The sequence below is a fragment of the Miscanthus floridulus genome, chromosome 19 (genome assembly GCF_019320115.1).
Source record: "Miscanthus floridulus cultivar M001 chromosome 19, ASM1932011v1, whole genome shotgun sequence".
Classification (NCBI taxonomy): domain Eukaryota; kingdom Viridiplantae; phylum Streptophyta; class Magnoliopsida; order Poales; family Poaceae; genus Miscanthus; species Miscanthus floridulus.
The window spans coordinates 4,698,463-4,725,888 of record NC_089598.1 but is presented as its reverse complement, the minus strand read 5'-3'; the positions used below and the strand labels follow the sequence as shown (position 1 = coordinate 4,725,888).

Here is a 27,426-nt window from a genome sequence, read left to right as displayed (position 1 = left end):
GTCATTTGACCATTGCCATCCTTGGGTGAGTCGTCATCCAAAGTTCCAAATCAGTAGGTTGTTGACCATTAGTCTGGTTTCTCTGAGATGGCAACAATATAATGTAGCATTAGGTAACGGCCACATATATATTTAAGTAAGTAATTAGCTTAGTTAATGTTGTCCTCACCTGTTCAAAACTAATTTGGGAAAATGGTTTCGATCCCATGAGATGCTTAGTCTGTTTTTTCGTCGGTTTCCAGAGTTCTTGGTGCTAATATTTGCAAAAGGTGTACAAGCAGAGCTCTATTAATTACATTGTATTAGCAGTGGAATTACAAAAGAAAACCGAACACCGACGAACTTGGAATCTCTCACTTCCAAAATATTGGATCAAGTAGTACCACTCCATGTTGTCTAAATCTTTAGGCTTATGCTTCATTCGTTGAGAGTCATGGAGTATGCCTTGTATGTCGAACTAATGAAGCTTTCCATCCTTTGTACATCTCTTTGGCAACTGCACATATCTTTTCACTAGTATCTTCAATATCATCTAAGTCCCAAATTTTCTGTTTGAATAGAAAGGACAAATAGAACAATAAAGCGGAGGTACTGAATTCATAACATTTGTCTAAATAAAACAACTGACTCACCAGCATCTCATCTGCTATTGCTATTTTCACAACGTCCTTCCACGATTGCACTCCTATAAGTGGAGCCTTTTTCCTAGTAAGCACTACAATCTCATCGACGAATGTGCGGGTTGTTCTCACCACAGGGGCCTCCCATCAAGGAATCAAATTCAATCTTTAATTTATGAGAGCCGCTCTTAATTCTCTTGATAGTTGCTTTGAAGCCTTTGAGACATCCACGTCCACAAGTTTTGGATCCACCTTATTAACATGTGAAACAATATAATATACATGTCAACGCTGGTGTCTTGCTGTGTGTGTATTCTCTGTTCTTCCTCCCTTCTTCTACCTCTAGCCGTAGTGTGTGGTCATACAACGTTTGTCGTGGTCGGCAAGGACTGATGAGTGGTCGACTCACCTGAGCCGGTGATCCTGTGGACCAACAACAGCGCACTCGCAGCTTGCCTTGCAGTTATCCTCACCACGTAGTCATGTAGGGAAAATAGTACATCACTGAACTGCTACCTGCGTTTTTTTTCCTACTGTGCTAGAGCACAATGCAAACTCAAACACATTTCATTTCAACAGGAAAACAGAAGGTCCAAGAAGGGGTGGAGAGCTAGCCTGGAGCTCTGTCTGCTAAATAAATTCTTCAGCTTGCAGTCTATAGGACTTGCTCTCTGCTCAAACTCGATCAGGGCCTGCGATCAGCTCCTTCCTTGCAGTAGTAGCCCTCTCACCTTTGAGCACTTTATTTATTGGAAGATTAGCTTTACTGGAGAATACATTCTCCAATCAGACGACTTTATTTACTCACTAAGAAAGGTTTATGCAATACATTCATCAATCAGACGACTTCACCGGAGATTAATTTGCTTCAGAAAGGGTGCCGCAAGAACGACCAATCATTTGCAGATTCTGGAAACGATACTACGAGGAAGTCAGCATCATTGGAATTTCCAAAAGTAAAAAAGAGAATTCATTAAGCATGTTGATATAACGAACCTTGGTTGCAACTTTCATCTAGTCCTCACTTCTCAATCTGAAGCACTCCAGCTTACTCATTAATGCTGCAATTCTCCCTGTAGGCACCGGCTCTGCAGGCCCTGATCATAGATGATGTTATAATTAATGCATGTAAATGAATGTCGAATTAGAGACATTGCTGGTGAAGTGCCATGGTCCACCGTCCAAGTATTATTACTATTATTATAGTCTCCTAAATTCGTATATGTAGGGACCAAAAAATGACATATATACAAAGACATCTATGTAAATATTAATGTGGCCGGCGTGTTGATTCTTAAACTTTGCATGTACGTACGTATTTACCCATCTGTGTATCAATGCGTGCACTTCATGGCTCACTAGATCTTCTGTACATGGTTGAATAGATGTTCTGCACACTTCATTATTTTAAGGTTTTTTATTTATCTGTAAATCGCGTCACGTCTTGTGATAACTAATACTAGAATAATAACAATCGAGCTCCTGGCCATTTATATTAAATTAGTTAAAATGAAACCAAGAAATTAAGTAGAGATTACCTTCAAGAAGATGGGGGTCTAGATATTTCTCCTCGAGGTTATCCAGACGTTGCTGTAGGCTCGGTGGAAGCTGCTTTATACCAGGACATTGAGTAATCTCAAGAACTCTGAGAGATGAGTATACTTGATGAGGTCCATTCGGTAAGGATTGCAGGCATCCACAGTCACAAATCTGGAGTTCTTCCAGCGAGGTGACCTCTCCTGACACGGAAACAAGACTGCCGCATTGCCCAATCTGCAAGGTCTTGATGGACGGAGGAAGGTTGGGAACCTCTGTCAAGCCACGGCACCTCCATATGTCTAGAGATTCTAGGCATGGAAAGAAGCAATGGTTACTGCCGGTTGATGATGACTGCTTCAGTACTACAGATGTAGATGCTCCATCAGACATGGACTCTGGTTTGGAATCAAGCTCCACTTGCTCTGTATGAATGAATGAGATACAACACAAGTGTAAAATAAACAATGTTTTCATGGTAGTGTGATATGCCAAAATAATTTGTATACATGATACAATAGGTAATTTGGCAAGCAAAACGGCCCGGCGAGATAATTGTAAATAAGAGGAAAAAAAGGTTTGTGATTCCGGTGTCGGATTGCACAAGTGGAGGTATCAATTGTTCCTGGTGTTAATATAATTTGTACGTGCACGAAATGTGTAATCCCCAAAGTTTAAAAAAATTAGGTGGCACAAGTGCACAAGTGGCTAGAGGTATCAGTGGCGTACTCTACTACAGCGAAGCATATATATCTGTATGCATGCTTGGTTGACTAGATGTTGTGTACACTTCATTATTATTTTAAGCTTTTATTATCACTAATCGTGACACATCTTGTGATAATTGATAAAATGATGATTAAACCAATAGTAGCGTTTTAGGCAACAACAATCGAGATCCTCTCTCTGTTCATTTATATTAAATTAGTTAAAATGAAACCAAGAAATTAAGTAGAGATTACCTTGAAGAAGAGGGGGGTCTAGATTTTTCTTCTCCAGGTGACCCAAACATTGCTGTAGGGTCGATAGAAGCTGGTTTATACCATCACAGAAATTAATGCTAAGAACTCTGAGAGATGAGTATACTTGATGAGGTCCATTCGGTAAGGATTCCAGGCTTCGGCAAAACCAAACACTGAGTTGTTCCAGCGACGTGACCTCTCCTGACAGGGATACAAGACTGCAGCAGACGAAAATGTTCAAGGTCTTGATGGACGGAGGAAGGTTGGCAACCTCTGTCAAGCCACTGCAGTCATTTATGTGTAGAGATTCAAGGCATTAAAATGAAACCAAGAAATTAAGTAGAGATTACCTTGAAGAAGATGGGGGTCTAGATCTTTCTCCTCGAGGTGATCCAGACGTTGCTGTAGGGTCGGTGGAAGCTGCTTTATACCAAAACAGTATTTAATGATAAGAACTCTGAGAGATGAGTATACTTGATGAGGTCCATTCGGTAAGGATTGCAGTCTTTCACAGTCACAAATCTGGAGTTTTTCCGGTGAAACAAGACTGCCGCATTGCCCAATCTTCAAGGTCTTGATGGACGGAGGAAGGTTGGCAACCTCTGTCAAGCCACCGCACCCATATATCTCTAGAGATTGTAGGCGTGGAAAGAAGCAATGATTACTGCTGGCTGATGATGATGACACCGGCTTCAGTACTACAGCTGTAGACACCGTGGATTCATCCTCATTGCTGGACGAGGACGACCCTGCAGCAATCAATGATGATGACGTTTCCAGCCCCGTCGTGTCCTGCTGCTCACCGAATGCAATGGATTTGAGACTCTTGCACTCCCCAATACGTAACGTCTTGAGAGATGTCGATAGGTTTGGGACCTGTACCAAAGATTCGCAGCCACGTATCACTAGGGACTCCAGACGTGGCAGGAGGGTTCCACTCCGTTGTACGAGAGCAGATTGCTCATGAGAAGCTTCATCTTCCGTGAGTCCTGTCAGTTTGTTGCACCCGCGAATCTCTAACGTCCTCAAGGATACTAGGCCCTGGAACAATTTCTCTGGCCAGTAGACTAGAGCATCGCACTCAGCAATTTTCAAAGTTGCTAGCTGTCCAAAACATTTCCATAGCGCCAGTGCACTCGAGCCAGAGAAGAAAAGGTCACACCCTTCTAAGCACAGATCTCCCAGGGGGGATTTATGCTCACGTACTACCACCAGTTCGGCAGAATTTTCTTCTTTATTTGGTGCCCATACATTCAGACTGGACACTGAAGTAATATATCTGCTACCAGCCTGTAGGCATGCTTGCTCTCTACATTTGGTTAGGGCCTTGTTTAGATTGAAGATTTTTTCAACCCGATGAATAGTAGCACTTTCGTCTTATTTGGTAAATATTGTCCAATCGTGGACCAACTAAGTTCAAAAGATTCATCTCGTGATTTCCAACTAAACTGTGCAATTAGTTATTTTTTTTACCTACATTTAATGCTCCATGCAAGCGGCTAAAAATTGATGTGATGGAGAGAGAGTGAAAAAACTTGGAATTTGGGGTAATCTAAACAAGGCCTAGTTCTACTTTTCTTAGCTTCGGTGCTTCGGGAAAAGTAGTCAACTCTGGGCAACCAATAACTTTTAGTTGCTCAAGCGAAGGAAATGTTACTTGTTCTCCTAAAGATCCTTGGACCGCCTCCCATCTGTGAAACTTGTCCAGACCACTTAACTGCATTCTCTTCAATGCTGGAAACGAGGAGCGGCACTCAGCGCCATCTCTACCGGATGATTTTTTAATCACCAACGCTTTTGGTAATGCTATCAGATTTTCACAAAGCACGATCCGTAGATTCTCAACCTCAGGAAATAATATCTGCTCCTCTCCTTGCACCTCATTCCTATCCCATTCCCACCACATCTCAAAATTTGGCATATTCTTCAACGACATCATCTTCAGTTTCTGAAACTTGGACGGGACACCACCGATGAACAAGCAATGTAAATTTTGTAGGTTGCATAAGTAAAGAAACTGGAGGAACGGTAACTGCCAGAGTGCAGGAAGCTTCTCGAGATTTTGGCAATTTTGTAACTTGAGCTCCACCATGCCTTGCAGCTCAAGCATCCATGTTGGAATACCACTGCTACTGCAGCAATACATCCTCAGAGCCTTTAGCCCATCATGAGGTCGGAGGCCTTCCAACACCTCCTTATGTGCCTCCTTTTCATTATCGTCAGACCATCTTAATGTTAGTTTTTCCAGCCTTTTCTTGTCCCAAAGTTTTGCTGCTTTTGCATCTGCTCCTGTCGCATTTTCAAGCTTCCTTAGCTCCAGCTGGCCACCAAGGTCCAAGTTCTTCAGCGCTTCCATGTTACTGCAACCCGAGCCAGTACCTAATACAAAGCATGTAAGCGTCTGCAGGGAAGTGAGGTGTCCGAGGTTTGGAGGCATGCTCGTTAACTTCGGACATCCGTGAGTGTAGAGGTGACGGAGGGCAGTCATATACTTCATTGCCTTTGGAAGTTGTTCAAGACATGTACAATAAGATAGGTTCAATGTTTGCAGATGATACAGGATGGTAATGTCTTCAGGAAGTGCTACAATATCACTTCTTGAGAGATCAAGATACCTTAGGTGATGAAGATATTTCGGCTTTACAAATGGACCTTGCCATGTCTTTAAGGCTCGGACAGGCCTCAAATATTTTGATAATTTCTGCACATCTGCAATTTCGGATCTATCACATATTAGTGTCTGGATAGCTGGAGACCCTTTCTCTATGAAAGCATTCAAAACATTTTCTTCAATGTCAACTGATAGAAATAAATGGCGAGTGGAGTATGAAAAATCCTCACTTTGGCTCAGTTCTGTATCTATTGCAGCACATTCTTTTCCCATTGAATCCTGTGCAACATCATGCATAAGGTCATGGATTTTACAAGTAATTTGTCTGTAAAATTTGTCTTGCTGCACCTCCTGAAAAAATGACCTTTGAGCTAGCTCATTGAAAATTTGTTTACCAATGTCTTCAGGACACACTCTTTTTTGCTCCGGGATAAAACTATTAGCCATCCATAGTCGGATCAGCATTTCCACATCAATCTCACGATCCTTAGGAAACATTGCACAAAAGGCAAAGCAATGTCGCATATGTGGTGGCAAGCAATTGTAACTGAGCTTGAGTACCGGTAAGATTCCATTTTCGTCATCACAAATTGTGCTTCGGTTTAATACCGCCTCCCATTCTTGCACGGTATTCTTAGTACGAAGTATAGAGCCCAATGCTGTAGCAGCTAAAGGAGAACCGGAACATCTCTTCGCAACATCACCAACCATTTTGAGTAGCGGATCATCAGGTTCTTGTGCTTGCACACTAAATGCTTCTTTCTTGAAAATTTCTTCTATGTAGCTTTGTTCCAAGTGCTTGATCTTATGGGCTTCGATTGTCCCCATTAACTGAGCAATTTTTTCATCACGAGTTGTTGTCAAAACTGAGCTACCGGGGGCACCATGACGAAGGTAGGACCTCAACTTATCCCACTTGTTGACCTCACGGTTCCATACATCATCTAGTACAAGGAGATACTTCTTCCCACTCACTGCATTTTTAAACTTTTCCATTGTTGAACGACCAGTCATTTGACAACCATTCTTTTTAGCCTCTTTCACTATTGTTTCAAACAGGGAATCCACATCAAAGTTTTCCGACACACACACCTAGATCTAAACCTGGAAGTGCTTCTGAATGGAGAAGTCATGGTAAACAAGCTGCGCTAATGTGGTCTTGCCCATCCCACCCATTCCTACTACAGGAAGGACTGTGAGACCCACATTGTCCCCTTGGCCAAGCAATGCATCAACAATCTCCTTCTTCTCTTTTGCTCTTGAGTCACTTGCAATGTTCACATAATTGCCTGGCATGTTAGGATCTGTCTGCCTCCACTTCATGGACATTGGTGGCTGTTGTTTGAATTTGAACCTAAAGATATTCATCTCTGCTATGAGGACATCAATTTCTTGCAAAATCATACGGAGCTTGTTTGCCATCCTATAACGGAACACAAACCGGTTGTGAGAAGGGAAGAGCTTTATGACATCCATACCGAACTCCTTGTAGTGCCCCTCCGCCTTTGCCTTGCGGCGGAGTGCCTCGTACTTGAACTCGTCAAGGACATCGTTCGCCTTGTAGGCCACGGTCCGGAGCTCCTCAAGCCAAGCTTTCGCCCCCTCTCTGTTTTTTGCTGCCTGCTCCTCGGCGTCAGTGATGACGTCCAGGACGGCGGGCAGCTTGCGCTTGAGGAGCTTGTGCTGCTCCTCCATGCCCTCCATGACCTTGTACTGGTCCAGGAGGTGGCTGGAGGCCTTCTCCTTCACCATGGACACCAGCGGCCCGACCACCATGGTGGCCAGTACCTCCGCCATCGGAACGCCCGGAGTTCACAACACACACGCAGGACACAAGCAAGCTAGCACAGCTGCAGGCAGGGTTGTGTGGAGAAGGGAATAGTCCTGGGCAACCCTCTTGTGAGGGTAACGCATATGGAAGAGAGGAAAGTGTGTGCGCTGGACATAGAAACAAGGCATCTATTCGTCACCTACTTTGGTATATGGAAAGAAAAGCTCAGCATCAAAATTGCATTGCAGCCTTAGCTTTGGGCAATCGATATATATGGCCAGGCGGCCCATGGGCCGGTGGCACGGCACGCGGCACGGCCCATGGGCCGCACGGCACGGCTGCCACCGTGCCCGTGCCGGCACGGCACGGAGGCCCGTGCAGTGCATGGGCCGCAGGCCTGGCCCATGACACGGCACGGGCACGGCACGGCCAGAGGGCCGGCACGGTGGCTGGCACGGCCGCCAGGCCAACGGCCTCTTTTGGCCCAGTGGCCCACGCCCACACCCCCGCCACCCCGCGCCATATATAAGCCGCGCGGCCGCAGCCCCCCCCCCCCCCCGCCCCCCCCCCCAAATCCCTAACCCTAATTCTTTTGCCCCCCTCCGCCTCCGCGCAGCCGCAGCCAGCCTCGCTCTGACCTCTCGAACTCGATCCGCCGCCGTCGTTCGCCTTGAGCTCGCCGGCCCTGCTCCGGTGACCTCGACACCTCACCTCGCCGGCCACTTCTTCTCCTCCCTCCATGCAGCCGCAGGCCGCAGCTCTCCCTCCGCTCTCGCTCTCGAGTCTCGATTCGAAGTCGAGACGAACTCGATCCGATCCGATCCGCCGCCGCCGTTCGACTTGACCTCGCAGGCCCTCCTTCTCCCTCTCGTACCTCCTCCAGTCCTCCTCCTCCTCCTCCGGTGTACCATGTGAGTCGTTGAGCTGTATATTCTTCCGCCGCCACTCGCCGTGACGCCGTCGGTCTAACGGTGGGTGCTTGTCTCGTCGTTCTCTGCTTGGATGCTGGCTCCTTGGCTTCTTCTCCGGCACTGGGCTCCGGTGGCGTAGGTCAGTCAAAACCCTAACCCTAGCATGTTCATGTTCTTGTTCAGTTGTTCTTCATCTTCTTCTTCTCTGCATCTTCCTGAGTTCTTGTGTTGTGTTCTAATGCTCTTCTTCTTCTTGTGCTCATGTGCTTCGCAGGTTGGTGCCTGACGCTTTGTCCTCCTCCTCTGGAGGCTCGATGGCAAAGCCGTCCGGTTTGAAGCGCCCCTGCCCACCATCGAGGAACGGTGCTGGAGCTGCGGCTAGGGGCTGGAACCAGCCTCCCCAACCCCAACCTCCTATGGCCTCGGTGACGATGCCAGTGCCTGCGGATGAGTACAACCACCGTGCCGACGGCGAGCACCCCGAGGCCGAGGAGGCCGTGGAGGAGTTGGAGATTGAGAACGACGACGACATCACCGAAGGCGCAGCTGCGCTGTTCGGCATCAATATGGGTGACGGCGAGCACCCGATCGATGTCGACTCCGGCGACGGCGATGGTGGGGTGGACACCTCTCAGTCTCAGGACACCAATGGTGCCTCATCTGGTAAGCTCACTGCTGCTTGTTGGGAGGACTTCGTCCCGATCTTTGACGAGTCAGGGAAGATTAGAACTCATGCCATCTGTAAACGGTGTGGTAAGAAATTTGTTGCTAGGGCCAATATTGGCACTGGATCCTTGAATAGGCACATGGCAACATGTAGGAAGAAGCAGGACAATGATCGTAGAGTTCAGTCTAGGCTTTCTATGAATGCTAATGGGTTGCATAACTGGGTTTATGATGCTGCTCGTGCTCGTAATGAGCTGTGCCGGTTGATTGCTAGGCTGGATCTTCCATTAGGTGTTGGTGACACACAGGCCTGGATGAAGGCGAAGGAAGCGGAAGCGGAAGCGGAAGTGGAAGCGGAAGCGGCAGCGGCGGTACTGCTGGTGCTGGTGCTAGATAGAAGAAGAAGAGAACCTCTACAAAAGGAGAGGTAGAGTACACTGAAATTCTAAAACTTGTTTCATTAGCTTGTTCCATTAGCTTGTTTACATTACATCTTCAAGTCCATGACCATCAATCCATCATGATCCATTTTTGCAGGTTGATTGCACTTTTGGGAGTGGCTGCCAGGCTGATTCACCATGATGAAGCTTGAAGCATGAAGTGATGAAGTAAGGACATTTGCTGCTTCTTGTTGCCACAATGCCACTGTTGGGCTTTTGTAATAGGATAGAAGAACATTTGCTGCTGGCTGCTGCTAGTCTGCCACTGATGTTGGCTATTGTAATAGGATGAACTACTTAGACTTGTGCTTGAACTAAGACTTGACTACTTGAGCTAGCTGTACTCTTTTCCTTTCTAGGGTTTCTCACAAGGGTGAGTTTTACCTAAAAAGGTTTTTAATGAGGCAGCATTGCACAACAGCTCTTTTGACTTTTGATAATCATTTTCATTATATCTTCTGCTGTTCTGTTCTTTACTACTTTATAATTCTGTGACATGTGATCATTTGAAGTTTTGAACTTAGACTTTGGAATTTTCTGTTGATTTTGAGTGTTTTCTGTTGATGGGCCGTGGGCCGGCACGGCACGGCCAAAATGGCCGTGGCACATGGGCGGCACGGCACGGAGAAACGGCCCATGTGCCGTGTCATGGGCCGAAGGCCTGGCCCATGGCACGGCCAGGCACGGCACGGCCGGCACGGCGGCACGCCGCGGCACGGCGCAGTGCCGTGCCAGCACGGCACGGCCGTGCCGCGTGCCGTGTCGGCACGGCACGGTGGCCAACTATAGCAATCGACTCAACTTTTGGATTGTAAAGCTTACCATAAAAAAGCGCATATGTTAAAGGCTGGGCAGATTGGTCCCATGCTGGCTTTTTTAGGATTCGGTAACGATAATTGCCTTCACCAAATAAGCACCTACTAAAGGCATACGTTGATACAATGACCGAGTTTAGTGAAAATAACCTGAAATTTGTGACGTATTTAGACGGTCGATGTGTGTGTGAACAGGAGGTAGCTAGTACGTATTTGCTTACGTACTAGCGTATCTGATATTGATGATGTGTGTGAACATGAGCTTGCTTACTACTCCCTCCATCCCAAATTATAAGTCATTCCAAGAATCTTGGAGAGTCAAATTTTTTCAAGTTTGACTAAAATTATAGAGAGAAACACAAAGATTGATGACATCAAATAGGTATAATATGAAAATATAACTAATGAAGAATCTAATGATACTTACTTGGTATGATAAATATTATTATTTTGTTATATAAATTTGGTCAAACTTGAAAAACTTTGACTCTCCAAGATTTTTTTGAATGACTTACAATTTGGGATGGAGGGAGCAGTTACTAGGCGCACATGAATTTCGATTCGCTGCTTGCTCTTCCTGCACTCTGGAGTCTGGAGCATCTTCCTCCACTCCAACCTCACCCAAGACGGCCCGGCCCATGTTTAGTGAAAACAACCTCCACCATCAGATGCCTGAGATTTGTGACGTCTTTTTTTTAAAGGAGAATATATACTCTCTGCTTTTAAGAAAGCAAATTGTTCGGTACAATGCCTGGGACTCCAGCTTACACGGCTGAGCAAAAGAACACTATGCCAAAACAGCACAAAAGATGAAAAACAGTTAAGTCCGGAACCCCCTCAGCCTCCCCTCCCCCGTCCCGTCCCCTCTCTCTCTCTCTCCTCCCCCGTCCCGTCTCTCTCTCATCACCTCCATCCCCTTTCCATCCTCCGCCGCCACCACCTCTCCCCCTGCCCCAACCAAGTCGACTTCGTACACGGCGGCGAGGACGAGTTGCGGAACCTGCTCCGCGAGCATGTGCAGGCTCTGGGCCGCAGCCGGCCCATCGCCTCCGCCGAGTGCGGCGGCGAGCTGGTCTCGCTGGCGCAGCCCGTGCCGGCGACGAGCAGGCTGAGCGCAACGTGGAGGGAGAGCGGGGAGGCGGCGGCGTTGCTAGCGGGCGCGGCGGCTGTGGGCGAGGAGAGTGCGGCGGTGAGGCGAAGTGCGAAGCGTGTCTGGCGCGCGATCGAGAGACGGCCCGAGGGGTGAGGTCTAGAGGGAGGGAGATGGGCAACGAGGCTGTGGCAGCGCGGTGGGTTGGGGAGCGGTGGCTGTGCCGACCCTGGCCGGCTACATCGTGTGACCACTCTCCCTCAGGCCTCAGATCCGGGCACCACCACCACCACCGTCCTCAGATCTCAGCTCGCACAGCAGCTGGACGGCGAAGGACGCCAGCAAGGCGTAGCAGCAGATGTCGGGTGACTACATCGAATCCTACAACGAGTGGCCCCCTCCCTGCTCCACCACGGATGATATCTCCATTCACTTCGAGGTAAAGCTACCTACCGCTGCTCATCGATAGAATGTTCTGATGATTGTCCAATCAGTCAACTGAAGTAGAATGAGCCGTGAAGCAAAGAGGAGAGCTAGCATTAATGGACTAGTAGTCCGATTTGCATTAGGTTTCCTTACCTGTGGGTGGTGCATCTTGATGTAAACTGAATAATAGATTTTTAGAGGTGCAAGTGGACTAGTGCATTTGTTTCAAGTTGGCCGTCACAGATTAGTCTTTCAGGTTATGATAGACTGCTGCTAATGCCTCTTCAGATTTCTGATCTTGTTAGGCCTAATTGGTGTGTGCTAGGTATGTTGCTAATGCCTGAATGTTCTAAACCTGTATGGTTTAATTGATCTTGTTAGGCCTAATTGGTGGTGTGCTAGTGCCCTGAACTGCAATATTTCTAATTTCCCGTGCTTTGCACCATAGACTGACCAGATTGAAAAGGCTGCTTTTTTGCAGCTTTGTTGTAGAAGGATGAAGGCATTGTTTTTATGCAACGTACGTTGATGAGTGATGAGAGCGAGTTGTAATTTGCACTTGTTTTTGCTGAAATTAGCATCAATGTTTTGCTTCATTTCTAGACAACTCAAAATAACTCGTAATGTACCAAATTAAATGTTCTGTTCTGCACCCTGCTGCTGCTGAAGTGCTTGCTCCAATTGTCTGCTCAGTTTGTAGGGTTAGAGTTTAAAAGTAGACTTTTGGATATTTGGAGCAGGATTGTAAAACTTAGAATTATTTGTTCAGTTGATGGCTTGTAGGGTTAGAGTCTGAACAAATAAGTAGTAACTGAATGTGAAAAGTAATCTTCCTGTATTGGCCTGCTGAATGGGATACAATAAGAAAAAACTGAGCTTATATATAATAGAAACATTAGGATACATTATGATTATTGAAACAATGGACACAACTCTTTCTTTTGTTACTTCTCCCCTTAGCACTTTCAGTTCAATTTCTACACATGCATCAATACATTTTACTCGTTTGGTTTCTTACAGTATGAGATATATGATGGATTGCTTGCTAGGAATCTAAATTGGACATCGCCGGCAGATATGTCTAGAGTAAGATATGAACCAGCTCACTGTACTAGTTTAGTTGTAATTTAGATCTCACATGCTCTCTTAAATGTCAATGCTCGGATGTTTACAGACATGCCATTTTCTTGTCTTAATCGTACTTTTGTGTTCTGCAGGGATATGGGCAACAATAATCTTGAAGGCAGTGGCATTTCTTATAATCTTCCTCCTAATCTCCAGAGCTTGTGAGTCATGTTTGATGTGTACCTCATCATTCCTATTAATGCTTTTGGCATAGGAATGATGAGGTACCTCATCATCAACTTCACACCTGGTTTATCTGACCACTTGTCTTCGTGACATATGAACACCTGTTCATCTGGCCTTGCTGTTCTCAGATGTTAGTCTGTGTCAATGTTTTCAGATCGTATTATCGAGGCTAGTCGTATGACCACCGATCAGACGACTAATCGATTAGTCATCGATAAGGGTCGATTAGTTGGTCCTAATCGGTCTAATCGGCTAGTCGGACATTTAGTCGTCCTTGTGCCTAGATGACCTGATCGACCATGTATATACTATATATATGATGTAAATATATGTAAACGTGGCCATAATAAATAGGTAAATGTTAGAGGCAAGCAACCAAGCACAGTTTGGCATGTAATCATGTTTGCAATGAATCATTATCATGGTGATTTGGCCACTTACCTGTAACTGCTGCTTGCTGATGCCTGATGGTGTCATGGTGAGTGCTGACTGCTGACCAAAGAAAAACTAGCTGCTGCTTGCTTGCTGCTGCTTGCTGAATCTGATGTCTGAACTCTAAAACTGCTGACCAAAGAAAAACTAGCTGCTTGCTGCTGCTTGCTGATGTCTGAACTCTGAAACTCTGAATCTGAAATTACAAAGAAAGAAGATAATCAGTTAAATAGGCAAAATAGCAGAAAAACAAAACTGTAAAGACTAAAGAAAATGTAAAGAGTAGTAGACAGTAGAGCATGGGAAAACAACTTAACCAAGTACACAAATTTAACAAATAGGAACTAACAGCAGTTTAGCACAGTGCACACTGTGCACAGCAGTACACAACATAAGTAAACTAGCAATTCAGCCATAAGTAAACTAGCAGTACACAGCAGTACACAACATCCAGTCCACTGATCCATAGAACCAGCAATTCAGCCATCTAGAGAAGTAAAATACATTGGATGAACTCTTTCTTCCCTATGTCTGGCCAAAACCCATATTTCCATCCAGGATCTGATGATTTTGCCTTCCTCTTCTTATCTTCAGCCATGGCAGCAAGATCTGGCGGCAATTTAGCTAACGCTTGAGCTATCAGAGATGCTTCAGTTGGAGCAGCTGACGACGCTGAGGCAGCCCCTCCTGAGACAGCTTCATTCTCAGGTAGAATTACCTCAACAACTGCACGCCGTCGAGCATCCTCTGCAGAGCGGCACAGCCACACAAATGTGTCACAAATTGGTGGCAACAGGCAATAAACAGCAGCAGAGTAGCAGACAGAGACAATAACCTTCAGAGGAGGCAGAGTGGTGGGACTGGTGGCTCATCTTGATGCTTGAGGCCTCCCGTGTCCGTCCTCCAGGCGTCGAGGAAGGAGCCTCAGAAGCGGGCGGAGCTACTGGGTCCCGGCAGGGGAGGAGACAGGAGCGAGCGGAGGTGGAGGCGCGGGCGGAGCTGCGGGCGGAGCTGCTCGGACGGACGGACGGATCAGCTGCGGGCGGAGCTGCTCGGACGGACGGACGGGCGAAGCTGCTGCGGGCGGAGCTGCTGCGGACGGACGGACGGAGCTGCTGCGGGCGGAGATGCTGCGGATGGATGGACGGGCGGAACTGCTCGAACGGAGCTGCTGCGGACGGACGGACGGAGCTGCTGCGGGCGGAGCTGCGGACACCAGTGAGGGGCGCGGGCGGAGCTGCGGACGCCGGCGAGGGAGATCCAGAGGCAGGCCGCCGCTGGCTGCGAGAGAGAGGCAGAGAGCAGCGGGAGCTAGAAATGTGCCGTCACTCAGTCACTCACTCACTCCTTTCTTCTTACCCTAATGGGCCAGCTAAAGGTGGGCCGAATTCTTTAGCTGGGCCAAATTCTCCCTCCCCCGAACTAGTCGTCCGGCTAGTCTGATCGGACGACTAATCGTGATTAGTCGCAACTTATCGGACGATAAGTTTTCTAATCAGTCTAAACTAATCGAGGGCCCTTATCGAGCACCTGGTTACGATAAGGACGACTAATCGCGATTAATCGCGATTAGTCGTCCGATCTGAAAACATTGGTCTGTGTTGTTACAGGATCGCTTGAAGAAGCTTAACTCAGAGCATGGAAAGGTCCAGCTTGGAAACATAATTATGGATATGGTATGATATACTGCTATGCTATCAATTGTCCGTGGATAGTTCTGTTGCTTTTCTAGTCTTCTAGAGCATATATTAACTTATCATGTGAAATTCCTGAATAATGTTCCTGCAGGTCCTTGGTACAATGAGAAGGATGATTATAATGCTTTGGGAAACATCCCTACTCGAGCCAGAGGTGGTAATCTTGCATTCATCCTCTTCATGATGCTATGTTAGCATAGTGTACTATTAGCTCGTGCCCATTCAGAATTCAGACTTCGAGTGTTCCGCTCCTCTCGTCTCCTCGCTGCCGGCTCGCGCGACCACGCGACGGAGCCCATGGCCAGCCGCCGCCGCAGCAGCCGAGGAGCACGTCGGGCGCCGGCCCCATCGACAGACGAACCCCACTGCAGGATCCCGCCGATCTCGGGCCCGTACTCCCTCCATTTCCCAAACCCTCGATGCAGTGTTTGTCTGTCTTTGGTTGGATGGATATGGAGCCGAATCGGAGCAAATGGAGAACCCATGAATGTCACGTGTATGAGGCAATGGACTCTCATGCATGGCCTCCTGTTAGATGTTGTGATCCGCTGTTAGTTGGTTTTTAAGGGTCATCCCCGATCCATCATGGCATTCAGTTTCTAATAAGCACTATTCAGTATCGTTTTACACTTCAGTTCAGAAACACAAATGTAGGTGCTGAAGGCAAGAAGGGCACTAGAGACACCCTTCTAGAGTTTCAAATACCACCTGGAGTGCAGAGCGTTTCAGTTGTAGCTGCTCCTCGATCAAATACCACCTGGAGTGATCCTTGTGGGTCTTGCGAGTACTAGTAGTGATCTGCTGTTAGTTAGGACATGGTCATCACTAAACTCAAGATTATAACCTGTCAGAGAAAAAAAAGTCGAGCCTGCCATTGTGCTCTCGGTCTAGTAATAGAGTGCAGATGTTAAACCTCTGATACATCGCACATAGGACATATGGGGTTAATTTTGGCACTGCAGGTTGCTTATGTAGTTGTTTGTTATGGTATTTTGGGATCTACCGAATAGTGGGAGATCGATTAATTTCTGCACTACATTGTGATTGGGCTTGCTCTGAATCCTGCACTTGGTGTGTTATGAAAACCTTTTATGTTCTGTTGCTTCATGCTATTCATCTTGAGGACTTACATATGAAGCAAATTTAAATACCCCTTTGTTGTGATTCTAAAAATATTACTAATTTAAGTTTAGTGTGTTGATATGCGTCCTATTATGCTGGTAGTTCAACAAAATGGAAGGAAATCATTGTTTTCCTTAGTGTATAGAAAGATCTTGTTACATTTCTAACAGTTTATCACAGTGCTCTCTGCTTTCTTTCTTCTTATCAACATGTATTGAATTCCTTGTGTTTGACAGGAAAAATGATGTTGCAAAAAGGCCATCTAAGAAGCCCTGCCATGCCTCGAGTAAGAGCTGTACATCCTCTGTCGTATCCAGCCCCAATGTTTGGGCAGATCTCCTGGACTGTCTGCTTCACCAAATTATTGCTCTCCTTAGCTCATCCAATGACATCATTGCTTTTGCTGCAACCTGCCGCTCTTGGCGCGCTGCATTCACATCCTTCCCATCTACATTGAGCTGCAATGTCCCACCTCTCTGCCTGCAATCTCACATCCATTATCCTCATCGCGGCCACAGCCGCATCAAGTACAGTCTTCTATACAATTGTGAGTGGCATCTCACCGATCCTCCTCCTGTCGCTTGTCGCCACCCCACAACAATCCAAACCGCATGCACTATTTGGGTTGCTCATATGGTAATCTTATATTCTCCAACTCGAATCAGTGCCTCCTTGTAGATGTTTTTGGTTTTACTACCGTGAGGCCTCCCAAATTGAAATCGACAGGCAAGCATGAGATCTACTACGGAATCCTTGATGGTTCCCTCAAGTCACCCAACTCGCATCTCTTCCTTTGCTCAGGGTCATCCATTTTCCAGTGGCAAGTTGGGTCTAACTCTTGGTTGGAGCATCCTCTGGATATCCCAAGCATCTTTCGAATCGTGTTTTTTAAAGGTGAGATGTTTGCCAGGGATCAATTGGATGGGCTCCACACCATTCGCTTGGCACCTCAACTAAGCATACATGAAGTAGATATTGACTGGACAGAGTACTGGAGAGAAGATAGTGTTGTGGGCCGCGCTGTGATGTATTGGCTGGTGGTATGTGGTGACATGTTTCTCATGGTTGACCTCTCAATGAGCACTGATAGGCCTACTGTCTTCTTTAGAGTTTTCAGGCTTGATTTCTCCATTGTACCACCTAAGTGGGTGAAGGTGGAGAATTTGGGAAACCATGCCATCTTTGTAAGCTTTGATCAAAGGAACCCGGCATTTTGCTGCACGGACCCTGAAAGATGGAGAGGAAAGAGTAACTGTATCTATGTTGCCACCCAGTCTAAGAAGAATGATAAACCTTGGACTGTGGTCGAGCTTGGTCAGGCAGTGTCTAATAGAAATTGGAGGCCCGTTGTGTATCCTGATGCTTATCCCTATGGCAATCCCGGTCGACCAGATAACCTTTGGGTGTTTCCTAGTTTGGTTTATGATGTTGGGCTGTGAGCATCTTTGGTTTTCCTAGAGTTTTAGCTAAGTCATTTTGATGTAATATTTTCTTGACTTGGCATGCCATGTTCTCGTGTTCAAACAAGTGCAAATTGTAAGCCTAGCCATAGTTTTTTCTGTGTTGAACATTTGAGCACTGATGTTGCTCGGCTTGCTGGTCTCTCTAGATATATACTACATCCGGTCTAGTTTATAAGGCATCTTTCTGACATGTCATGTTTCCTAAATTACTCTGATTATTTATTTAAACTTTTGATTATTTGATATTAGATTTAATTACAAATCTAACAGTATCAAGTTCAGCTGAACTTGTCAGTACACAACTACACACCAAGTCCAGCTTAAAACAGTTGTCTGCTGACAACGATTTTATATATGCTGTTGACACCACCCCCCAACCCCCCCCCCCCCCACCCCCACACCCCCCCCCCCCCCCCCCCCCCCCCCCCCCCCCAACACACACCCCACCGCAATCAATGTAGGAAAATAATACATCATGGGATGGGACTGCTATCTTATTCAGAAATTATGCAGTACATTTCAGAAGGAAACAATAGGACCAAGAAATGGAGAGCTAGCCTGGAGCTCTGTGTGCTAACTAAATTACCTTCAGAAGAAACTAAGGGCATGCAATACATTCTTGCATCAGAAGAAATTATGGAGATTAGCTTTAGAAAGGGTATGCAATACATTTTCCCGTGAGTCGCAAGAACGACCAATCATGTGCAGTCTGGTAACAATCCTACAATGAACCACCTAGTTATTGTCCTCAAGCTGGCGTGTGCAGCCCAAGTCCAGGTCCAGTAGTTAGTTGGATTTTAATTTGTGATGCTGCCCTGAACTGAAACAGCGCACTCGCAGCTTGCCTGGCAGTTATCCTCGCCACGTAGTCATGTAGGGAAAATAGTACATCACTGAACTGCTACCTGTGTTTTTTTTCTACTGTGCTAGAGCACAATGCAAACTCAAACACATTTCATTTCAACAGGAAAACAGAAGGTCCAAGAAATGGTGGAGAGCTAGCCTGGAGCTCTGTCTGCTAAATAAATTCTTCAGCTTGCAGTCTATAGGACTTGCTCTCTGCTCAAACTCGATCAGGGCCTGCGATCAGCTCCTTCCTTGCAGTAGTAGCCCTCTCACCTTTGAGCACTTTATTTATTGGAAGATTAGCCTTACTGGAGAATACATTCTCCAATCAGACGACTTTATTTACTCACTAAGAAAGGTTTATGCAATACATTCATCAATCAGACGACTTCACCGGAGATTAATTTGCTTCAGAAAGGGTGCCGCAAGAACGACCAATCATTTGCAGATTCTGGAAACGATACTACGAGGAAGTCAGCATCATTGGAATTTCCAAAAGTAAAAAAGAGAATTCATTAAGCATGTTGATATAACGAACCTTGGTTGCAACTTTCATCTAGTCCTCACTTCTCAATCTGAAGCACTCCAGCTTACTCATTAATGCTGCAATTATCCCTGTAGGCACCGGCTCTGCAGGCCCTGATCATAGATGATGCTTATAATTTATGCATGTAAATGAATGTGGAATTAGAGACATTGCTAGGTGAAGTGCCATGGTCCACCGTCCAAGTATTATTACTATTATTATAGTCTCCTAAATTCGTATATGTAGGGACCAAAAAAGTGACATATATACAAAAGATATCTATGTAAATATTAATGTGGCCGGCGTGTTGATTCTTAAACTTTGCATGTACGTACGTATTTACCCATCTGTGTATCAATGCGTGCACTTCATGGCTCACTAGATCTTCTGTACATGGTTGAATAGATGTTCTGCACACTTCATTATTTTAAGGTTTTTTATTTATCTGTAAATCGCGTCACGTCTTGTGATAACTAATACTAGAATAATAACAATCGAGCTCCTGGCCATTTATATTAAATTAGTTAAAATGAAACCAAGAAATTAAGTAGAGATTACCTTGAAGAAGATGGGGGTCTAGAATTTTCTAACTCGAGGTGATCCAGACGTTGCTGTAGGCTCGGTGGAAGCTGCTTTATACCAGGACATTGAGTTAATCTAAGAACTCTGAGAGATGAGTATACTTGATGAGGTCCATTCGGTAAGGATTGCAGGCATCCACAGTCACAAATCTGGAGTTGTTCCAGCGACGGGACCTCTCCTGACACGGAAACAAGACTGCCGCATTGCCCAATCTCCAAGGTCTTGATGGACGGAGGAAGGTTGGCAACCTCTGTCAAGCCACCGCAATGATATATCACTAGAGATTCTAGGCATGGAAAGAAGCAATGGTTACTGCCGGTTGATGATGACTGCTTCGGTACTACAGATGTAGATGCTCCATCGGACATGGACTCTGGTTTGGAATCAAGCTCCACTTGCTCTGTATGAATGAATGAGATACAACACAAGTGTAAAATAAACAATGTTTTCATGGTAGTGTGACATGCCAAAACATGCCAAAACTAATTTGTACATTATAGAACAGGTAATTTGGCAAGCAAAACGGCCTGGCGATATAATTGTAAATAAGAGAAAAAAAAAGTTTGTGATTCCGGTGTCGGATTGCACAAGTGGAGGTATCAATTGTTCCTGGTGTTAATATAATTTGTACGTGCACGAAATGTGTAATCCCAAAAGTTTAAAAAATTTAGGTGGCACAAGTGCACAAGTAGCTAGAGGTATCAGTGGCGTACTCTACTACAGCGAAGCATATATATCTGTATGCATGCATGGTTGACTAGATGTTGTGTACACTACATTATTATTTTAAGCTTTTATTATCACTAATCGTGCCACATGTTGGGATAATTGATAAAATGATGATTAAACCAAGAGTAGCGTTTTAGGCAACAACAATCGAGATCCTCTCTCTGTTCATTTATATTAAATTAGTTAAAATGAAACCAAGAAATTAAGTAGAGATTACCTTGAAGAAGATGGGGGTCTAGATTTTTCTTCTCGAGGTGACCCAAACATTGCTGTAGGCTCGATAGAAGCTGCTTTATACCATCACAGGATTTAATACTAAGAACTCTGAGAGATGAGTATACTTGATGAGGTCCATTCGGTAAGGATTCCAGGCTTCGGCAAGACCAAACATTGAGTTCTTCCAGCGACGTGACCTCTCCTGACACGGAAACAAGACTGCCGCAACCCCAAATCTTCAAGGTCTTGATGGACGGAGGAAGGTTGGCAACCTCTGTCAAGCCACCGCAATATTCTATCTCTAGAGATTGTAGGCATGGAAAGGAGCAATGATTACTGCTGGCTGATGATGATGACGTTTCCAGCCCCGTCGTGTCCTGCTGCTCACCGAATGCAATGGATTTGAGACTCTTGCACTGCTCAATAAGTAACTTCTTGAGAGATGTCGACAGGTTTGGGACCTGTACCAAAGATTCGCAGCCACGTATCACTAGGGACTCCAGACGTGGCAAGAGGGTTCCACTCCGATGTACGAGAGCAGATTGCTCATGAGAAGCTTCATCTTCCGTGAGTCCTGTCAGTTTGTTGCACATGCGAATCTCTAACGTCCTCAAGGATACTAGGCCCTGGAACAATTTCTCTGGCCAGTAGACTAGAGCATCGCACTCAGCAATGTCCAATGTTGCTAGCTGTCCAAAACATTTCCATAGCGCCAGTGCACTCGAGCCAGAGAAGAAAAGGTCACACCCTCTTAAGCACAGATCTCCCAGGGGGGATTTATGCTCACGTACTACCTCCAGTTCGGCAGAATTTTCTTCTTTATTTGCTGCCCATACCTCCACCTCCAGACTGGACACTGAAGTAATATATCTGCTACCAGCCTGTAGGTATGCTTGCTCTCTACAGCCGAATAGTTTTACTTTTCTTAGCTTCGGTGCTTCAGGAAAAGTAGTCAACTCTGGGCAATCAATAACTTCTAGTTGGTCAAGCGAAGGAAATAATATCTGCTCCTCTCCTTGCACCTCATTCCTATCCCACCACATCTCAAAATTTGGCATATTCTTCAACGACATCATCTTCAGTTTCTGAAACTTGGACGGGGCACCACCGCTGAACAAGCAATGTAAATTTCGTAGGTTGCGTAAGTAAAGAAACTGGAGGGACGGTAACTGCCAGAGTGCAGGAAGCTTCTCGAGATTTTGGCAATCTTCTAACTCGAGCTCCACCATGCCTTGCAGCTCAAGCATCCATGTTGGAATACCACTGCTACTGCAGCCATACATCCTCAGAGCCTTTAGCCCATCATGAGGTCGGAGGCCTTCCAGCACCTCCTTATGTGCCTCCTTTTCATTATCGTCAGACCATATTAATGTTAGTTCTTCCAGCCTTTTCTTATCCCAAAGTTTTGCTGCTTTTGCATCTGCTGCTGTCGCATTTTCAAGCTTGCTTAGCTCCAGCTGGCCACCAAGGTCCAAGTTCTTCAGCGCTTCCATGTTACTGCAACCCGAGCCAGTACCTAATACAAAGCATGTAAGCGTCTGCAGGGAAGTGAGGTGTCCGAGGTTTGGAGGCATGCTCGTTAACTTCCGACATCCGTGAGTGTAGAGGTGACGGAGGGCAGTCATATACTTCATTGCCTTTGGAAGTTGTTCAAGAAGTGTACAATAAGATAGGTTCAATGTTTGCAGATGATACAGGATGGTAATGTCTTCAGGAAGTGCTTCAATATAACTTCTTGAGAGATCAAGATACCTTAGGTGATGAAGATATTTCGGACATTGCCGTGTCTTTAAGGCTCGGACAGGCCTCAAATATTTTGATAATTTCTGCACATCTGCTATTTCGGATCTATCACATATTAGTGTCTGGATAGCTGGAGACCCTTTCTCTATGGAAGCATTCAAAACATTTTCTTCAATGTCAACTGATAGAAATAAATGGCGAGCGGAGTATGGAAAATCCTCACTTTGGCTCAGTTTTGTATCTATTGCAGCACATTCTTTTCCCATTGAATCCTGTGCAACATCATGCATAAGGTCATGGATTTTACAAGTAATTTGTCTGTTAAATTTGTCTTGCTGCACCTCCTGAAAAAATGACCTTTGGGCTAGCTCATTGAAAATTTGTTTACCAATGACTTCAGGACACACTCTTTTTTGCTCCGGGATAAAACTATTAGCCATCCATAGTCGGATCAGCATTTCCACATCAATCTCATGATCCTTAGGAAACATTGCACAAAAGGCAAAGCACTGTCGCATATGTGGTGGCAAGCAATTGTAACTGAGCTTGAGTACCGGTAAGATTCCATTTTCGTCATCACAAATTGTGCTTCGGTTTAATACCGCCTCCCATTCTTGCACGGTATTCTTAGTACGAAGTACAGAGCCCAATGCTGTAGCAGCTAAAGGAGAACCGGAACATCTCTTCGCAACATCACCAACCATATTGAGTAGCTGATCATCATGCTTTTGTGCTTGCACACTAAATGCTCCTTTCTTGATAATGTTTTCTATGTAGCTTTGTTCCAAGTGCTCGATCTTATGGGCATCGATTGTCCCCATGAACCGAGCAATATTTTCATCACGAGTTGTTGTCAAAACTGAGCTACCGGGGGCACCATGATGAAGGTAGGACCTCAACTTATCCCACTTGTTGGCCTCACGGTTCCATACATCATCTAGTACAAGGAGATACTTCTTCTCACTCACTGCACTTTTAAACTTTTCCATTGTTGAACCACCAGTCATTTGACAACCATTCTTTTCAGCCTCTTTCACTATTGTTTCAAACAGGGAATCCACATCAAAGTTTTCCGACACACACACCCAAATCTGAACCTGGAAGTGCTTCTGAATGGCGGAGTCATGGTAAACAAGCTGCGCTAATGTGGTCTTGCCCATCCCACCCATTCCTACTACAGGAAGGACTGTGAGATCCACATTGTCCCCTTGGCCAAGCAATGCCTTAACAATCTCCTCCTTCTCTTTTGCTCTTGAGTCACTTGCAATGTTCACATAATTGTCTGGCGTGTTAGGATCTGTCTGCCTCCACTTCATGGACATTGGTGGCTGTGGTTTGAATTTGAACCTAAAGGTATTCATCTCTGCTATGAGGACATCAACTTCTTGCAAAATCATACGGAGCTTGTTTGCCATCCTATGACGGAACACAAACCGGTTGTGAGAAGGGAAGAGCTTTATGACATCCATACCGAACTCCTTGTAGTGCCCCTCTGCCTTTGCCTTGCGGCGGAGTGCCTCGTACTTGAACTCGTCAAGTACATCGTTCGCCTTGTAGGCCACGGTCCGGAGCTCCTCAAGCCAAGCTTTCGCCCCCTCTCTGTTTTTCGCTGCCTGCTCCTCGGCGTCAGTGATGACGTCCAGGATGGCGGGCAGCTTGCGCTTGAGGAGCTTGTGCTGCTCCTCCATGCCCTCCATGACCTTGTACTGGTCCAGGAGGTAGCTGGAGGCCTTCTCCTTCACCATGGACACCAGCGGCCCGACCACCATGGTGGCCAGTACCTCCGCCATCGGAACTCCTGGAGCTCGATCAGAACACGGGTGCAGGGTGCAAGGAAGCACAGCTGCTGGGTGGTGAAGGGAGTGGATGTGGATCTGATGAGGAGCTGCTTTGGAGGAAGATGTAACCAGTAACGCGTGCGCTGATTTTCTATTAAGTTGCTATCAGCCAAGTGGCTCTGCTTGGTTAGTTGCATCGATCAGAACAATATGATATAGAAGTATGGTTTGCTTGTACAAATGGCTAGGTCACTTAAAACAGCTCCCTTGACCAACGGGACTAACCATGTGGGAGCACGTGAACTCTGCAATTTCAACGCATCGGCATGCTAAATGAGTAGTAGCACACCGCATCTCGAGGACAGATGGGAGCATCGATCTTGGTTCTTTCATATTACAATTTGCGTTATATATGGCCAGCTGCAAACCCACAAAGGCTGTCCGTTAACTCAACCTCACGAATTAGCATGTATTAGCTTAATTACTTGCCTCTGATGTTTTTACTGTAGCCGGCCTAATGTACAGGTGGGATCAGCTCCTTCCTTGCAGTACTAGCCCTCTCACCTTTGAGCACTTTATTGCAATGCAAGACTAGCTTTACTGGAGAATACATTCTCCAATCAGACGACTTTATTTACTCTCTAAGAAAGGTTTATGCAATTTATTCTTTAATCAGACGACTTCACTGGAGATTAATTAGCTTCAGGAAGGTTGCCGCAAGAACGACCAATCATTTACAGAGTCTGCAAACAATCCTACGAGGAAGTCAGCTTTAAGAGCTAGCATCACTGGAATTTCCAAAAAGAAGAAGGGCAGTCATCAAGCATGCTGATATTACGTACGAACCTTGGTTACAACTTTCATCTAGTCCTGACTCCTCGATCTGAAGCACCCCAGCTTATTCATTAATTATGCGATTCTCCCAGTAAGCCCTGATCATAGATGATGTTAGAATTTATATATGCATGTAAATGAATGTGGAATTAGAGACATTGCTGGTGAAGTGCCATGGTCCACCGTCCAAGTATTATTACTATTATTATAGTCTCCTAAATTCGTATATGTAGGGACCAAAAAATGACATATATACAAAGATATGAGTTAAATGCACTATGGGCCCTCGAACTTGTAAGCATGTGCCACATAGGTCATGAACTTTGAAAATGTATTTTTAGATCCCTAAACTTGTTAGGTGATGCACCGCAAGCTCATGTTAGCCATGTGGACACTTTTTGCTGATGTGGTATGCTATCGTAGCATGTATTTTTTTCATTTAGCCCCTCACTTTTATTTTTCTCATAAAAAATAGACCCTACCTCCTCTCTCTTATCTCCCACGGCAGCGCCATGTCTGTGCGCTCCGCGGGGAACAGGTGCCCACACGCGGACACGCCGGCAACGGCCGCACCCTCTCGCCGGCAACGGCCATACACGTGCGGTTGGCGGCGTCACCACCGTCGTGGGCAGCGCACGGAGCCGCTCCAAATGCCGCTGACCGCCGGGAGACGCAGCCAGCGGGACTGAACACCACCACCGCGCGGGCGAGGGCGCAGGCCTTGACGACGAGCCGCTCCATGTGCGGGAACGCCTGCATGCAGTCAATCCTTCCAGTTCCAGGTTTGAAGTTGGAACTGTAACGTACGTACTAGTAGTAGCTGTAGCCATAGTCGTCAGCGAAACAAAACCCGGGGACGAGAATGAAAAGGGCCGGGCCGCAAGAACGCTGTTCCCGTCTGGCTGCTTACCTTGCTGCGGCACGCAACGCATACGGTACACTCTGTGCCTGCACTGCACAGTGCACTGCACAGTGCACTGCACACTGCAGACGCCCGGCCGCCCGCCCGGCTGGCCGGCACATACACCGCGCAGGCCGCCGGGGTTCACGCGAGTCACGCCGCGCTCCGCGGCATGCATGCATGTGGCCACTAGCAGTGGCGCCGAGAGTGGCATTATATTTACCAGAGATGGAGCTCACGAGGATAGGGTGTGGTCGTGGCGCGACTCCTTCGTCCTAGCTACTCGCACCATTAGCCTCTTCCGCTGCTGTCCGGCCTCGTTAGCACCCGTTAACGATCTAGAGTCAGTATTGTCAAGGCCTGTGCCCTCGACGGCGCAGTCGCAGTGGTATAGTGTTCAGCCCCGCTGGCTGCGTCTCTCATAGTGCGCGGCAGATTGAGCGGCGGCTCCTGCGCTGCCCACGACGGTGGCGACGCCAGCCGCATGCGCCCCGTGCGGCATGTGGCCTCATTATGCGGCGTGTATGCCGGAGGACGTAGAGGCCGGCGAGATGGCTCGGCAGCCGTCGGTGTGCATCAACATGCCACTGCCGTGGGGATGAGAGAGTAGAAACGGGTCTATTTTTTTGAGAAAAATAAAAGCGAGGGTTTAAATGAAAAAATACATGCCAAGCTAGCATGCAACATCAGCAAAAAAAAAAAAAAAAAAAAGTGCCCACATGGCTGACTTGGGCCTGTGGTGCATCACTTAACAAGTTTAGGAATGCAGAAATACATTTTCAAAGTTCATAGACCTAAGTGACACACGTTTATAAGTTCGAGGGCTCCTGCTGGTGCATTTAACTCCAAAGATATCTATGTAAATATTAATGTGGCCGGCGTGTTGATTCCTAAACTTTGCATGTTAGTACGTATTTACCCATCTGTGTATCAATGCGTGCACTTTATGGCTCACTGGATGTTCTGTACATGGTTGAATAGATGTTCTGCACACTTCATTATTTTAAGGTTTTTTATTTATCTATAAATCGCGTCACGTCTTGTGATAACTAATACTAGAATAATAACAATCGAGCTCCTGGCCATTTATATTAAATTAGTTAAAATGAAACCAAGAAATTAAGTAGAGATTACCTTGAAGAAGATGGGGGTCTAGAGTTTTCTCCTCGAGGTGATCCAGACGTTGCTGTAGGCTCGGTGGAAGCTGCTTTATACCACTACAGCTTTTAATCTTAAGAACTCTAAGAGATGAGTATGCTTGATGAGCAGGCCCATTCGGTAAGGATTCCAGGCTTTCGCAAGACCAAATTTCGAGTTTTTCCAGTGACGGGACCTCTCCTGACACGGAAACAAGACTGCCGCAACCCCAAATCTTCAAGGTCTTGATGGACGGAGGAA

The 27,426-nt window shown here is 46.2% G+C and overlaps 3 protein-coding genes and 1 long non-coding RNA gene across 4 annotated transcripts; 1 reads left to right on the top strand and 3 right to left on the bottom strand.

Annotated features, from left to right (window-relative positions):
• Nucleotides 1-1,173: 1,173 nt before the first annotated feature.
• LOC136526849 (putative disease resistance protein RGA3) lies at nt 1,174-7,658 on the bottom strand. Its single transcript, XM_066519422.1, is given in 6 exon segments — nt 1,174-1,541; nt 1,617-1,717; nt 2,159-2,581; nt 3,119-3,391; nt 3,469-4,423; nt 4,677-7,658. Coding segments are annotated over 5 exon segments (4,584 nt in total). The 5' UTR covers nt 7,527-7,658; the 3' UTR covers nt 1,174-1,541; nt 1,617-1,634.
• Nucleotides 7,659-11,163: 3,505 nt separating this feature from the next.
• LOC136526848 (uncharacterized) lies at nt 11,164-17,971 on the top strand. Its single transcript, XM_066519421.1, has 6 exons — nt 11,164-11,861; nt 12,869-12,934; nt 13,066-13,134; nt 15,202-15,267; nt 15,380-15,442; nt 16,647-17,971. Exon 6 carries the CDS (start codon nt 17,022-17,024, stop codon nt 17,847-17,849), a length of 828 nt encoding a protein of 275 aa, XP_066375518.1. The 5' UTR covers nt 11,164-11,861; nt 12,869-12,934; nt 13,066-13,134; nt 15,202-15,267; nt 15,380-15,442; nt 16,647-17,021; the 3' UTR covers nt 17,850-17,971.
• A 1,002-nt stretch (nt 17,972-18,973) lies between these two features.
• LOC136526850 (uncharacterized) lies at nt 18,974-27,256 on the bottom strand. The gene is made up of 3 exons (XR_010776604.1): nt 27,163-27,256; nt 19,258-19,358; nt 18,974-19,182 (listed from the first exon to the last, which is right to left on the bottom strand). It is a non-coding gene; the product is annotated as an uncharacterized lncRNA (long non-coding RNA).
• Nucleotides 19,800-24,527, bottom strand: LOC136528547 (putative disease resistance protein RGA4). The gene is made up of 2 exons (XM_066521522.1): nt 20,774-24,527; nt 19,800-20,227 (listed from the first exon to the last, which is right to left on the bottom strand). Exons 1-2 carry the CDS (start codon nt 24,303-24,305, stop codon nt 19,800-19,802), a joined length of 3,960 nt encoding a protein of 1,319 aa, XP_066377619.1. The 5' UTR covers nt 24,306-24,527.
• Nucleotides 27,257-27,426: the final 170 nt, after the last annotated feature.

What these genes read in the sequence shown, in the direction of transcription:
- LOC136528547 (XM_066521522.1), bottom strand. Translation starts at nt 24,305, where the DNA reads ATGGCGGAGGTACTGGCCACCATGGTGGTCGGGCCGCTGGTGTCCATG. An exon ending in AGACCCCCATCTTCTTCAAG is followed by an intron (nt 20,228 to 20,773) that starts GTAATCTCTACT and finishes TCATTCATACAG; the next exon opens with AGCAAGTGGAGCTTGATTCC.
- LOC136526848 (XM_066519421.1), top strand. Translation starts at nt 17,022, where the DNA reads ATGCACTATTTGGGTTGCTCATATGGTAATCTTATATTCTCCAACTCG.